The sequence below is a fragment of the Benincasa hispida genome, chromosome 8 (genome assembly GCF_009727055.1).
Source record: "Benincasa hispida cultivar B227 chromosome 8, ASM972705v1, whole genome shotgun sequence".
NCBI lineage: Eukaryota > Viridiplantae > Streptophyta > Magnoliopsida > Cucurbitales > Cucurbitaceae > Benincasa > Benincasa hispida.
The window spans coordinates 25462811-25479073 of NC_052356.1; the positions used below are offsets into that span (position 1 = coordinate 25462811).

At 30.2% G+C, this 16263-nt stretch overlaps 1 protein-coding gene and 1 long non-coding RNA gene across 3 annotated transcripts in view; both read left to right on the forward strand.

The window, feature by feature from the left end:
- Positions 1 to 1391, forward strand: part of LOC120083814 — a 5306-nt gene extending 3915 nt beyond the window's left edge. Inside the window, exons 5-6 of the long non-coding RNA XR_005483544.1 lie at positions 796 to 937; positions 1250 to 1391. This is a non-coding gene — a long non-coding RNA (uncharacterized LOC120083814). The remainder of the gene's footprint in view (positions 1 to 795; positions 938 to 1249) is intronic.
- A 4651-nt stretch (positions 1392 to 6042) lies between these two features.
- LOC120083243 (tonoplast dicarboxylate transporter) lies at positions 6043 to 11210 on the forward strand. Of its 2 annotated transcripts, XM_039038912.1 has the most exons (7): positions 6043 to 6640; positions 7939 to 8416; positions 8503 to 8546; positions 8651 to 8746; positions 9244 to 9757; positions 10802 to 10855; positions 11013 to 11210. In XM_039038912.1, exons 1-6 carry the CDS (start codon positions 6197 to 6199, stop codon positions 10837 to 10839), a joined length of 1614 nt encoding a protein of 537 aa, XP_038894840.1. In that variant the 5' UTR covers positions 6043 to 6196; the 3' UTR covers positions 10840 to 10855; positions 11013 to 11210. The 2 variants fall into 2 exon arrangements, with proteins under 2 accessions (XP_038894840.1, XP_038894839.1); XM_039038911.1 differs by having other exon boundaries at positions 6045 to 6640; positions 10802 to 11210.
- The last annotated feature ends 5053 nt before the right edge of the window (positions 11211 to 16263 follow it).

Genomic DNA, 16263 nt, shown 5'->3' on the forward strand with positions numbered 1-16263 from the left:
AGTTGTTTATGAGATTTTTTGTTTTTTTGTTTTTTTATGTTTATGCATTATTTGTCTATATGAATCTAGTTGCATTATTTGTCTAGATTAATCTAGATTTTTCCCTCCTTAATGTTGTATGAAATTTTGGAATCCTTACTCATCAACATTCCTAATATTCAAATATGAAATTTCTATCAATCGATGCATTTAGATCAAGTCTAGGCATCATATAAATCTAGCATCTAAATGCGTTGAAGGTGAATATTTAGTATGTTGACTAGAATCCTTAATGTTGTATCTGGATTTTCTTTCTTTTACTAATAATGGGTTCAAAGATTAAAAAGAAACTATCAGGAATGATTGAACTACTACTTGGATATTCTCTCATTGTTTACTATCTAATGTGATGAAATTTGTTCTGATACGAAAACTCTAGTGAATTTGAATTTGAAACCCTTTTGGTATGAAAATCCTAATTCTCAATCACTAGAATCCCATATCAATTCCCTTTCAACCCTAAGGATTGAGTTAGACACATATTGCCTTAAGATCAAAGATTTTGAAACAAAGAACAAGTTTCTTGACCCAAGATCCAAATGTATCTCATAGTGATTTGCGAAATTTTTGTTTCATTTGGTTGTCCCCTTCAAGAAGTGTTCATGACATGCTTTGTTATTTTAAAAAATAATGAAACATTCCATTATATGATTGTTTACTTCTTGCCTCTGTTATGCATATATCATTTTCTATTATTACTCAAAAGTTGGCATAAAGAATTCATTTTTAATCTTTTCATAAATGGTTTCTATGTAGGGAAAGAAAGAATGCTTTGCTTCATGCCTCTTTGTTTGTTATGACTTAATTCGGACAGACGTTGCTCTTGAACTTGCCTGGATCAACAACATGATCGACTTTGCTTTCCTATACCTATTGCAGATGCCTTTTCAACAACTTGGTATGAGTGATTTCCTTCTTGGCATTTACACTTGCACGTGATCTATTTTCATCTCAAACTTGTTTAATTAGTATGATTGATCTAGTTGCCTAAGAAATCTAAAATGGAAAAAGAACTCATTTGCTGAATTTACTGTTTGAAATCTTTATTAGTTTAAGCTTGTTAGTTTTGGTATGGTACTTACTGAGGTAATATGGTGCTTCTTTTTTCTCATTTAGTTAATTTCGCTCCTAGCTTGAATTTCATAATTCTCTTGTGTGGGGTAGTTGAATTCTTATTAGAACTCCTTTGCCCATTTTTCTCTACATGTAGCAAATCCTACTTTAGATTTGGATCAAATCTGTGGTGGATGGTGGAGAGAACATAACGAAGGAGCAATTGAAAGTCTATGTTTGGAAAACACTATATAATGACAGCAAGTATGTGTGTGCACGTTGTTTTTTGGGGAGGGGAGTTATATTTACAAAGTTTTAGTTTGTATTCTGTATCTTAAAAGTAAGTCTTACTCTTTTTTGATACACCAATAAAAGTTGTTTGTATCTAACAAAATTTTAGTTTTTCTATGTACCCCTTATGAGTTTTGGTAATTTGTTGATTACTTTGGTTTTAGAAAAGTATTATCCAATTCCTCTTTTATGACTTATTATTAGGAATTTGTGAAAGCATTTAAGATTTTATTTTGTGCATGTACAGGTAAAAGAGAAATATTATTTATTTTTTTTTCAATGACAAAACGATGACAGATATTTAATAGTGAACAATTACTGACAAAAAGTAGGTGAAAAACCGACATTGAAAACAGTATTCAATGTCGGTTGAAAACTGACATTGAAGACAATTGAATTGAAATCTTGGTCATCTATAATGTTGGTTTAAAACCGACATTAAAGACCTTTTATAATATGATTTTTGATGTCAGTTTTCAACCAACATTGTACCCCTGTCATATCAGTTTTAAACCCACATTAAAGTCCAGTTTTGTAGTAGTGACTACACAACAAATCTCCACTTTGGTGTGTTTAATTGATCCAAAATGCCAAGAAAACGATCGGTCGACTTTAAATACACAATGCTCGAATTTGTTAAACGAGAGAGATTTAATATCATATCATTTGGATTATCGTTGGTGTTACCTTGTTCATAATAACATCACCAAGAGCAATGACCTCACTTACACAATGGTATTTGATGTCAATGCATGTGTTTTTATCTTCTCATGAAACATCTGATCTTTTGTAAGGAAAATAATCTTCTGAATAACATAAAAATACTATAGTAATTTGTAAATCTTCATTAAGTCACCAAACAATAGCCTCAGTTACTATTAGCCTTTGTAATATCTATATACTTTGCCTCAATTGTTGACAACAAAAATCTATTAACTAATTGCACAATCACCAACAATAAACACATATCTAGTAAGAGATCTTCTTTTATCAACAACATAATTAATCAAAAATCAACACAACCAATGACTCTATATGTAGTACTTCTCCCAAAATGCAAACCAACATCAACATTACCTCACATTATATGTCAATATCTACTGAACTCCTTTCTAATGTTTTTATACCATGATTGCTCATATTTATATTATTCACAATATTACATAAGATAATTAATCACGACGAGTACAAATTACCATTACATGTATGAGAGACCCAATAACATTAGAATTAAGAACAACGATATTTTCTCGACGTATCGCCTCTTGATTGAAGTAAAGTTTTTTCATCTTTCTCTTATAATATTTTCATACCCATTATTTTTTTGTCTCCCAAATCTTTCATATCAAACGCTCAAATAAATAAATAAATAAAAGAAAGAAAAGTGTGAGCATAAACTCAAGTAGTTAGATATTTGAAACATATGAGAATAAGTTTTCTTAAAATTGAGTTTTGGGATAATTACTTTTATCATCAACGTATATTTATGCTAAAGGGATTTGGAATATGGGGTTTCCTTGATTTGATGGTATGAGATATTAATTTTGTGCATTTTTATTCGAATTTAAAGTTTGAAAAATGAGTGTTACGACTTTGGTAAATAATATGGGTTTTTTTCTCTTTTTTTTTTTTTTTTTTAAATTAAGACTATTTCTCTTAATTTACTATCATAATTTGGTATGTTTCTTAAATATAAGAGTTCAATTCTTAATCAAATTTCAAAAAACAAAAACAAAATTTTTAAAACTATTTTTTTAATTTTCAAATTTTGACTTGATTTTAAAAAATATTGATAAAAAATAGATAAAAAATAAAAAAAATTAAGGTTTTCAAGCTTAATTTTTAATAATAAAAAATAAAAATTTAAATGATTACCAAATGAAACTTAAATTATTATATTCTTGTTTAACATGTTTAAATTTTTATCATATTCTATGAGCTAACAATTCTATTATTGGAAAAATCTAAAAAATATTTAGATTTTATAATAAAAAGTACTTTTGAAACTTTTTGCTATAAGTTGTAATTATTTTTAAATATTTTTTATATTTAAAAGACTTCTTTTTTATTTGAGTAATAAATGTACGATCTAAAATTGATTTTTTAAATATATACATTTAAATAATTGAAGAAACCATTGTAATTTTTTTTGTATAATAAAGACTAGGAATTCAAACTATAAATTTTGGTTCATTGACAAAACTATCGTAAATTTTACTATGTGAATTAGGTGGTAAAACAATTTTCTATAAGAGATCTCAAAATTCATTTTACGTTCAAGATTTTGGCCGTTCAATTTTAAAGTTTCTCCCAATTACCAGACCCCTCTTCTCTCTTCCTCTCTTATCTCTCTTCCCCAATCTCCGCCTTCAATCTTCTTCATCCTCCGTTGGATTGCTTCCTCCGCCACCTCCCTTTCTCGTTCCCAACACCATCACCTACCGCCTCAATCGCCCCACAGAACCAGCCCCCTTCTTCATTCATTATCCCCATCTTCATCTTACTCAACCTATGCTTAATGCAATTTCATCATTAAACAGATTTTATGTTTTAAGAGTTAACATATTCTTAACCATAAGGACCAAAATAAATACTTTTTAAAAGTTAAAGGACTAAAATAGACTTTTTTTTCTTTTGAAAAATTAGGGACCAAAATAGAACAAGACTCAAAGTTCAAGAACCAAAATAAAATTTAAACTTTTTTTTAAATTATTAAATAAAAAACACAAAAATGTTAAAAATTGCTTTTAGTGCTTAAACTTGTATGAAAGTAACAATTTAGTATTTGTATTTTCAAATTTATAACAATTTAATCCTTAATGTTAAAAAATTCATCAAAATTTATATAAATTTTAATTATTTTATGCTGTAGACTTTGTGTTTAACAAAAATGTTGAGTGTCTAATTAGTTTATTGATTTATTTATGCAAGAAATTTCATTAATTCTCAAACACTAATTTCTACCATAAGGACATTGTTATGAATTTTAAAGTATAAGGACAAAATTATTAGATAGTAAAATTTAAGAACTAAATTGTTATAAAATTAAAAATTTAAAGGCTAAATTATTAGAAACTAAAATTTAAGGACTAAATTATTAGTTTTATAAAAATTTAAAGATTAAAAATGATTTTTAACTGGTAAAAAAAAAATTAAAATAAGCATAAGGTGGAAAACAGACTTCTACAATTAAAAGAAAAAAAATGGATTGTACGAAAAATATCAAAATTCATTTGAGTAATATTAAAACGCATTTATTAATTGGGTTGAAAGTTATTTACATTTTGATTTGATAAAATAAACCTGTCCATGTGAAATAAAAATTAATATATAATTATGTGACTCAAAATGATTTGCTTAAACTTTGTAACAAACAATATTAACAACTTAAGACACAACCTAGATTTCAAATCTAATTCAACAACCATTATTAGGAGACATTCAAATTATAGTAATGTTAATTTAATAATTATTTGTAATTAAAAGTTGAAAACTACTGAGGTGTATTTTAGGGCGCTTTTGCACCCAACTTTTTATAATTCACATACGTCATGTTTGGTAATTATTTGATCTTTTATTTTTATTTTTTTAAAATTAAGTCTATTTCATCTACATTTTTTATAACGATTTATAACTTTCTTAAATACAATGCTTGAATTCTTAGCCAAATTTCAAAAATAACAACTTTTTAAAAACAACTTTTTTATAGTTCTCAAAATTTGGCCTGTTTTTCTAAACCATTGTTAAAAAATAGATAACATAAAGAAATTTGAAGATGATAGTAGTGTTTATAGGCTTAATTTTCAAAAACAAAAATAAAATGATTATCAAACGAGACTTCAATTATAATTTGCCATGTATCAAACTCTTCTTTTTCAGTTTTAAAAATATTTTAAAAAATTTCTATTGTGTAATTATGGTTGGAAAATATTGTAAAAACGGACTCAAAATATTAGATGATAATGAGATTTGACCTACTTTTAAAATTTACGATTATATGACCTTTGTTTGCGTCAACAAATATATATTACTATTATTATTATTTTGTCCTCCCTCCCTTTAATTGCACTATACTATCTCTTCCCCTTGAAAAGAAAAATCGTCACATCAACCAAGATTAAAAAATTTAATTTTGAGAAATCATCTTAAATTATCGATTAATTCAAAAAATTAAATTTGAATGATGGTAAATTTAACACTTTTATTTATTTATAGGTTTGAATTATGAAAAAGACCACCAAGTGAAAATCAATATTAATTGAAGAAATAATACTGTAGAGATTTAATCAATACAAGACCTACTCAACTAACCTCTATCCCAATATTATCTTAAATCATCGATTGATCAAAAAAATTAAATAGATAGGTGAAGATAAATTTAATATCTCTAACAAATCAGTCAAATCTCATTCTCGTGTAATTTTTTTAAAAAAAATATTCGTACAAAGAGGATATAGAGGATAGATGAAAGTATTGGTTTTGAAAGTTTTGGTAACCTATTTAGTAGGTCTGGATAAGTATTATCCTTTGAGTGACCTAATATGAATATTTAAGGGAATTTTTGTTATTTGAATATAGTTAACAATCATAACCACGTCTCTTTTGATACAAAATAGAAAAAATAATAATAACAAAAAAAAAAAAAAGAAAAGAAAACAGTCACAAAAGGAGAAAAAAAATTGTTTCTCAGGAAATACAAATAATAAAAAAGAAAAAATCTACACAAAATCCTACAAATTTCTCAAATTCATAATCTCTTCACAAATTTCTCAAATTTCCCTTCTCTCTCTCTCTCTCTCTCTCTCTCTCTAAAATGAACGGCGCCCACACATCCATTCCGATCTCCGACGACCCAAAGGCGCCGCTTCTTTCCGCCGCCGACTCACCAGTCCACCGCTCCGGCAGTTTCCGATCCACGGTGAAATCCATCTTCAACCTTAAAAACTTGTACGTCCTTCTCGGGCCAGTTCTATGCGCGGCCGTGTGCAGGTTCGTGAAGCTGGATGGGGCGTCCGGCGCCGGGAGCCGGAACATGCTGGCGGTGCTGGTGTGGGTATTCACTTGGTGGCTGACGGAAGCAGTGCCGATGCCGGTAACGTCGATGTCGCCGCTGTTTCTGTTTCCGATGTTCGGAATCGCGGCGGGGGATGAGGTGGCGCGTACTTATATGAATGATGTAATCGCGTTGGTTCTTGGTAGCTTCATTCTTGCTCTTGCTGTTGAGCATTACAATATTCATAAAAGATTGGCTCTCAATGTGAGTTTTTTTCCCCCCTGAAATTTATTATTTTATGAATTATCTTTTTTTAAAAAAAGAAAAAAAGAAAAAGAAAAAATTGAGTGAAGAAGGAATTGATGATGATGATGGGAGAAACTATTTTCCGCGTTCACCGTCTGTTTCTCTTACTTCTGGATAAGTTTTTTTTATCTTGTCTTTTCTAATCTCTGTATTTACTATTTTTTTTTTAAAAAAAATAATTTATGAAATTATTAATTTTGTTTAAGAAAATTCGAGAATCGAACTCGTGACCTGGAAGACTAAAGTTAAAAGTTAAAGAAAAAAGTGTTTATAAAAAAAAATCATTTTTATTTAAATAATCTTAATAAAAATTGTTAAAAATATATTTTTGAGTGGTTCTCAAATATTTTATTTTTTTTTTCAAAAAACACTTAAAAATGCAATCTAAACACACTATAAGTGTTTTTTACTTTTGAAAATTGTATACATTTTTCTATAATATTTTATGGCCATTGTTTTCAATTTTTTTAACTAATCATTTGAATTTTTAATTTTTTAAAAAAGTTTTTCTTATGATTTTTATAATTTTTAAAAGGTTGCTTGAATTTTGAAGACTGTTTTCAAATATAGAAAAATAATTATAAAATTTTGCTATATCTTGTAAATATTTTAACTTTCTTTTAATTTATTTAAAAAAAATTAAATGATTATTAAAATGGCTTTAATTTTTTATTTTTGGTTTAAAAATTAAGGTTTTAAATGCTACTTTTACATAGATGGTTGATTTTGTTGTAACATTTTCAAAATTCAAGACATGTTAATGATAAATAAAAAATAGATTTTAAAAACTTCGTATTTTATTTTTGAAGTTTCGCAAAGAATTTAAATATTTAAATGTGAAAACAATTACAATTTAAGAAAGTGAAAAATAAATAGTGGTCAAACAAAGTCTTAATGACGAGTTTTGGACAGGTTAACTCTTGATTCAATTGCAATTTTGATTTCTATGACTTTTTATGTAAACATATGGTTTTCAATTTTATTTTCAAAGTTTATGGTTGTTTTTTCTTATTTATATATATATTTTTTTGTAAGTATTATTAATAAAAAAAAATAGAGTAATGGCCTGGAAAGTAGAGTCGATTAAAACTTAATTTAAGAAAAAATAAAAATAAGACCAAATCGAGAAGTTTTATTAGACCCAAAATTGAAAATGGTATGACATAATTAGCAAGAAACCAAAACATTTTATTTTGAAAGCACAAGATAAATAGACAAAAATTGATCCATTGTCGGGGACCATTCAATAAATTTAGGTGACTCTTCTTTTCTGTGGAGACCCACTGAACCCACCACTGCTTCTTCTCGGAATCTGCGCCACCACTTTCTTCGTCAGCATGTGGATGCACAACGTCGCCACCGCCGTCATGATGATGCCCGTCGCCACCGGAATCCTACAACGTTTTCCGGTGGGTTCCTCCCGTTCCGCCGCCGAGGCCAAGTTCTGCAAGGCCGTCATTCTGGGGGTCACTTACGCTACCCCCATCGGAGGAATGAGCACTCTCACCGGCACCGGCGTCAATCTCATACTTGTGGGAATGTGGAAGAGCTATTTTCCTGACGCCGATCCTATTAGCTTTAATACTTGGAGCTTTTTTGCTCTACCAATGGCTTTGTTGATCTTCTTTGTGTTTTGGGTCGTCTTGTGTTTGATGTATTGCCCCAGAGGGTCTGGGCCTGCGCTTTCCACTCATCTTGATAAGACTCAGCTTAGGAGAGAACTTGATGCATTGGGTATGTTCTGAAATTGGAATTTTTTTTGTTTGATTTGTTCTTTCTTTTGGTATTTTGTTGATTAAGGAAGTTGGATTGTTAAACAGGGCCAATGGCTTTTGCTGAGAAGATGGTGTTGGCTGTTTTTTCGGTGTGGCCACTAAACTGATCTTGACTTGTTGATTTCTTTTTATCTGAGTTTGAATGTTCTGATTGTGGAGAAATGTAATTTGCACGAGTTTGTTTTCTTTACAGATTTTGATATTCTTGTGGATGACGAAGAACATCACTAATGACATCCCTGGTTGGGGAGCTCTGTTCGACGGCCGTGCTGGTGATGGAACTGTCAGTGTGAGTACTACTCTTTCTCATTCCTTGATCCACATTCAAACAATTTTCTTGTTGAGAACAAAAATCTGCTGTAACCTCTCCACTTTTACATTAAGATTTTGGGGTTTAATGCTGATTTAATGTAGTATGTGGCAAGTTCTCTGTTCGAACTATTGTAAATAATATTGATAGTCACTCACTCGTTGAGTCTTTTTGTTGTTATCCAAGCCTATAAATGATGGAGAAGTGTCAATAACACAAAGAAAAGTTTACATTTACCGTATTATATCAACCTAAGTTTTTGGGTTTAGCAGTGATTTAATGTAGTAGAGGAAGTTTGGTGGGTTCAAACACTTGTAACGTCGTATCCTTTCGTAGTGTAAGGCTAATTTTCAAACTTACAAATGAGGAAAAGGTGGTATCCAAGCCAAAGAAGAACGTCCAATTAGACTTATCAGCTAAAGTTTTTTAGATTATATTCGACTCTACAAGTCGATGACGGTTTTTGAACTCCACAGGTGATGATGGCAACATTACTATTCATAATTCCAAACAAGAAGCAAGAGGGAGAGAAACTAATGGACTGGAACAAATGCAAGAAGCTGCCATGGGGAATAATATTGCTTCTAGGAGCAGGGTTCGCCATAGCAGATGGGGTGAACAAGAGTGGGCTTGCAGACATATTAGCCAACGCATTGAACTTTCTAGAGAAAGCTCCATACTTGGCAGTGGCCCCTGCAGTATGCCTTATAAGCAGCCTCATCACAGAGCTCGTGACATCAAACAACGCCACCACGACACTGGTGATCCCAATCCTCATCCAAATAGCCAGCACAATGCACCTCCACCCGCTCTTCCTTATGATCCCTGGTGCCATTGGCGCACAGTTTGCATTCTTGCTCCCTACTTCAACCCCTTCCAATGTGGTTGGGTTCAGCACTGGCTATATCGACATTCCGGACATGATCAAGATTGGCTTGCCTTTGAAAATTGTTGGCATTGCTGTTGTCTCTATTCTCATGCCTTCACTTGGTACTTTTCATCTCCTTTTCCCTCTTTTGCTTTTCGATTTAGTCTTGCATTTTAACCTTTTCTACTTTAGGATTTTTGTTTGTGGATGTTGACTTCGGCTGATATGGTAGGAAACTTACCTGACATTATACTTAGTGAGTCGATAAGAATTTAGAGGAATTAAGTCATCTAAACAAGGAAACATTTTTTTTTTTTTTTAAAATTTAATTCTTTTTTTTATTCTTTCTCAAAACTGCTAACCTTGCAGTAATTTGAAATTTTCTTCTCCTAGAGGGCCTCTTTTCTTTTATAAGTCTTCAAGTATTATGCTGTGTTAAGTTTACTGTCAATCGTGTTTAACATCGACTCTTTGGAGTATAATTAGAAAAAAAATGTTAAAACTTAAGGGTCTAAATTAATACTTTTTAGACCATAGGGACTAAATTTAAAGACACCATAACAGCAAATATTAAGGTATATATTTAAATTTAGACCAAAAGCTTGAGTTGAAAGTTAAAGATTTTGGGTTAAATCGAAACATTTCAAATATTAAGGACAAAATTGAAACTAAACTAGGTGTGTTCATGACATTTTGTATACTGTTATATGGTTTCTGATCTTGCTTATCACTTTAGGCCTCGATTCATAACATTTTGTATACTACTCTACTTCCACCCGTTGGTTTCTTTATGTTTTTAGTTTTTAGGAGTGTCTTCAAAATTCAAGCCAAGTTTTGAAACTAAAAAAATGATTTTTAAAACTTAGTTTTGTTTTTTAAATTTGGCTATAAGAATTCACATATTTACCTATGAAAGATGAAGACGATAAGCAAAGGAATTGAGAGAAAACAAGCATAATTTAAAAAAAAATAAAAAATTCATCAACCAAGAATCAATGGTTATCAAATGGGCCTTTTAAGTACTTGGTTTTGATTTCTTCCCACCCCAACATTTTAAAATTTTCAACAAAATTACTGAAGAAAGACATTAAGAACATTTTGTATGTGAAATAGTTTTATACAGTTGTGTGAGTTCTAATGGAACAGTTGGCCATTGGAATTTGCAGGAAGCTTAGTTTTTGGGACAAATAAGCCAATGCAGTGACTGCCAAAATTTTAAGGTACTTGCTGTTGATTTTTGAGATATTTACCAGACACACATCTCACAAAGAATGAGAATGCAGCTTATACATATCAATCCTTTTTGTTATTCAATTTTATTATTATTATTTTTTTTTCAAGTTTATATATAAAGTAAACACCTCTACCTTTATATAGGAGCATCAGTTTCTTCTTCCAAAATATGTATAGAGAGAGGACCTCTAAGGAAAGGAATTGTGGTGGGCATTGTTATATATATGTATATATTGTTAAAATATATTGTAAGAATACATAATTTGAGGGTATGAGTGAGTATTTACTGTTGTAAATGTTCAATTGAGTTGTTGCATTTAGTCATATTACAATCAAGGTTTTTGAAGTATTCTAATTTTTTACAACAGTAAAGATCTTTTTTCCCACAAAAATACATATTAGTAAGAAAATTTAGATGCATACTAGATATATAAATAAATACTTCTATGAATGTGGATTTCTCATTGATAAATTATTAAGTATCTCATTATAAAAAAAGATTAATTTATTTTTGACTTCAACAATGTATGTAGGGGTGGAGATTCACATTCTTGGTTGAAAATACATATTTAGTTAAGTATATGCTTGGAGTGACTTCATAAAACTATTAATAGATTAGTACTAATCTTTTCATTAATTGCTAATGAAAAGAGGACGTGACTCCTATTGTTTATTAAAAAATATTGTATATTTTTTTAATTATTAAATTAAAAAAGATTTATCTTAATTTTTTTTCCCTATCCTCTCTTTTCCATTTAGACCATCTTTTTGTGGATGTCGGGTCGGATAGTTGTTAATTTTTTTCTTCTATTTTCAACTCAATCATTTTTTTTGAAAGGTATTGTAATTAAAGTGTGGGGTGAGGGATTGAACCTCAAATCACGAGGTTAATAGTATGGACATTGTGCCAGTTGAGCTTCGCTCTTGTTGGTAACTCAATCATTTTTCTCATCTCCCTTCATTTCATTCCCTTTCCCTTTTTCAACCCTTCGTTCAATTTTCTTTTTTAAACTTACGGAAACATTTCTATCTCATTGTCTTTGTCATTAAAAATTGGAATTCTCTTTTTGAAATATGTGTGTATAATTATAACATGAGTTCTTTTTGGCTCCATATATATGTGTGTAATGGTCAATATGAACAAATTTTTACATACAAGGAAAAAAAAGAGGGTTAAAAAACACTTTTTGGATCGTGAACTTTCATGAAAGTGATAAATTGGTCAAAAGTACATTAATGTGTGATTGGACCGGAAGAGTATTAAATCCTTCAATCAAATCAAATAAAGTTTCATTCCTTCTTTGTTGTCAACGGCAAGACCCTCAGACGACAAGCATGACAGCAGCAAACGGTCAGGTCACGACAGTCAAGCAAAGAACGGAACCTGTAAAACAAAAGCTCGTTATAGGTTGAGTCACGGAACTCGCTCTTTTTAAGACATGTTGCAGCTCTACCCAAGTGTGCAAGCAGGTCAGTAACACTGTCACGTCGTCTCCAGGATAAAACAAATGGAAAAGAAAATCCGATCGAAAATGCACCGTTACCGATCGGAATACACACCCTTTTTGACTGACTGCTCGGAAAAATAGAAAGTGGAATAGAAAGTAGGCAGAGGAGAGCCTTCGATGGAAGAATAGAAGAAAGTGTAATGTGTCTTTGAACTGCATGCCTTCTATAGGCCTAGGCCTTCAGAGTGGAACTATCGCGTGAGAGAGAGGCGGACAGCCTCTGAATGTGCGAGGGCAGGCCAGAAAAAGCGGCCGGAAGATGCGCATGTGCGGAGGACCACTGGAAAATTAATTTTTTTCGGAGATAAATAAATAATAAAAATAAAATAAAGAAATAATAATATTTTTATTAAAGAAAAATAATCACACACGCACCTCGCTCGACCAGTGGCGGTACACGTGTGGGACATCTACCGAACCCACATTGGTCTATCTCTTTACTCCCTCCAAAACATGGGATATCCCTTAGGGCCTAAACTCATAACCCAAGGTTGAAGTACAAAAGGGAGGATTCTAATTCAAAATTCTCCAACCAAAGGTTGGTTCCCTCTCATTTTTTAAAAATAAAATTTCACCCAACATTCTTTAATTATGCAGTAGTGGAAGTACGGGTTGAACCACCGAGAACCTTCGTGTTTCTCACTTAGAATGCCTACGATCCCGAATAACAGAGGGAGAATTTGTAAAATAAATTTTTATAAAAGTAAATGAGAGCAAGAGAGATTTTTAAATGTTATTAATGAAAGAGCTTGGGTTTATTTGGGAGTTTCCCAATTTAGTCTAATTGGTCATTGAACATGAGAGATCAATTTGAATTCTTGCTTTTACTTAGCCAAATTAATTAGAGAAGCTAATTAATCGGCCTAATCATTTAAGTAACCCAAAGTGAATAGATGAAACACATGCTAATCGACTCAGTCTAATCACATTACAATCGAGAGTAATGCTAAGTTGAATATTTAACTTGAAATGCCATAATTAAACATTCGATTTAATTTCTCCTAGGTTGATTACACAGTACTCATTGTCGTTGACTAACAATTAGACCGATAATTATACAAGATGTAACCATTTGCTTCTTAATAATTAACATGTAATTATATGTCACTTATTATATGTTAATCACAAGCATTTAATCACACAATTTAAGAGAAGTTTGTTAGACATCCAAGATAATGTGATAATTTAGCAATTGAATTAAGAAGGAAAATCAGAAAACAAGATGAAATCAGTCCATGAAGAGCAATTCTCACAAGATCAACTAAAAGGGGAAAATCTCCTATAAACCCAAACTAGATCTACTTACTTTAGCCAAAAATCATCTACCTAATTGATGGAGACATAATTCCAAGCATAGATACAAACTAAAAGAGGAAAAAATGGAAGGGGAAAGTGCAAAAAATTGAGTGGCTGCTAGACTGACTAGCCTAAAAACGAAAAGATGCTTTTATAAAACGTTGGAGCCCTGCGACACTGATGCTCCAAGTCCTTGCGTGTGCTGTAGTGCCTATGTGGCAGATCCGGAGCATCGTGGCTCTCAATGCATCCTTGCTCTCGAGAAAAGCGTCTCCAGCCTTTAGGGATAATTTGGTAATTTTGACTTCTTTTTTCGATTGACGCAATTGGCCTCCGTTTTGATCCGTCTTAACACTTCGTTTTATCTCTTAGATGTTCAATACCTATAAATCATTAAATAAACATATAAAATCTAGAAACGACCTCGACGGAACAAGATAGCACATTTTATTAGTTTGTAATGATGAACCTTCATGTTTGTAAAAAATTAGCTCTTCAACATTAATAATAAATTACCCCAAACAAAAACTATTATAAATCTACATTAAAATAATCTCCACTTCAAATACAGGCTAGTACAACCTACAAACTATAATAACACCAGTGATTATAATAATCACCTCAACATCCCAAATCAATTATGTGTATAATAAGTCTCTAAGAACCTGTTTGATAGCTTTGCCATTTTCGTTTTCCGTTTTATTTTAAGAGCTAGAAACGGCAACATTTTTACTAACTATTTATGTTTTTGTTTCTTAGGAAAAAAGAAACATAAACAGAAATTTGTTTAATAATTATTTCTTACATTGTCTCTTATTTTATATTTTAAATATAAATAGCAATGATGATGACGACGACGACATTATATACAATTTTTGTTCTATTCTTCAAATGTTACTCAAATTATCTGCAATATGATTTCAGTTGAGTCATTCGTCTTAAATGATATCGACTCAAATTGAATTCAATTATATTATTATATAAATGTCAGGGTTGTAAAATATTAAAATGAAGTTTTTTTTAGAGAAAAATATTAAAATGAAGTTAAATGAATGTCATAATGAACATAATTTGGTTGTTTCCAAATATAGGAAAATGAACCAAAATATTTACAAATATAGCAACATTTTATTGTCTATCTACATAGACTACGATAGACTGCGATAAACTACTATCTATGTTTTAACATAGATAGTAGTTTATCGCAGTCTATCACAGATAGATTGTGTTATTTTACTATTATTTGTAAGTATCTTGAGTAATTTTGTCATTTAAAATAACTTCTCATTTATATATTGTAAAATTGTAATCGATTTCAAATGTACTAAAAATAAAAATTTAAAATTTAAAACATGCATATTGCAACATTTAAAATTTTAAAAAAATGATTTAAAAATTGAAAATTGAAAATAAAACCAATATATCTAAATTTTGGAAAGTTTGAAATAAAAAGTTATATATAGCAAAATTAAGGAATAGAAAAAAATACTTTTTAAAAAGAAATACCATACTTCAGAATCGATTTCAAGACCAAGCAGTAGACGGGGGAATTATGGAAATCTGACTACCAACAGATGAGGCTATTATTATTTTTTGGGAGAGACGATAATATATAAAATCAAAACAGAACAGGTTGGTAGTTTCTCGTATTTGATCCTTTTTTTGAAACGCTTTTTAAAAGTTAAAAACAATAAATAGAAATAGTTATCAAACAATCAAGTTTCTTGAAAAATGAAAAACAGAAAAGAGAAACAAAAAATAGAAATATTATCAAATGGATCATAAATTTTCAATTTTGCGTACTTTCAATCTTTTGTGTGAACAAATCATTGTCAAGTTTAAAACTTTAAGAAATCGATTGTTCTAGTGGATAGAAATTTGAATTTTTATGTTTAATCAAATCTTAAATTTTTAATTTTGTATGTAGTACTTAGTAGATTAGTGAATTTTACAAAATTGAAAGATTAGGGACCATTGTAATTTTGGAAGTTTCAGAATCAAATAAAAACAAATCTAAGACATTAGGGAATAAGTTTTAAATTTAACCAATAGTATGCTAATATCAATAATTAGGCCCCATTTTAGAACCATGAAATAATGTTTGGAGAATTGAGTTGGTTATTATTATAATTTATGATTATTATAGTCTATAAATTATAATAATCTGTGTTTGGGGAGCAAATTATTTAAGTCTCAGTTGTAATATTATGTTTTTAGGGAGTGGATTAAAATAGTATGAGTTATAATAGACTCTATTTAGAGTGTAGATTATTTTAGTTTAAGGCTAAAATAATTTATATTCGAACTAGTCGCAGAGCTGATCGTTGAAAATTGTCGTCATCGAAATTGTGAATCAAAGGAGGACTTTTTAGATTCCTTTCAAGAAGTTGGAACCAATACAACTTTGCTTATTCAATTTTACTCATAAGGAAAGTTGTAATTAATTGCCAACATGAACGTAGCTCAACTGGCATAGTGCTCGTACTATCGACTTCGAGGTCAAAAATTTGATTTTTCTACCCCACACTTTAATTATAATACCTTTGCAAAGAAAAAAGTTGTAATTAATTGGTCAATTGTTTGTGTTGTCA

Bases quoted from the DNA above. Each gene is read 5' to 3' on its own strand.
- LOC120083243 (XM_039038912.1), top strand. From the start codon at position 6,197: ATGAACGGCGCCCACACATCCATTCCGATCTCCGACGACCCAAAGGCG. The intron at 6,641-7,938 runs GTGAGTTTTTTT...CAATAAATTTAG, and splicing joins ATAAAAGATTGGCTCTCAAT to GTGACTCTTCTTTTCTGTGG. The intron at 9,758-10,801 runs GTACTTTTCATC...TGGAATTTGCAG, and splicing joins TATTCTCATGCCTTCACTTG to GAAGCTTAGTTTTTGGGACA.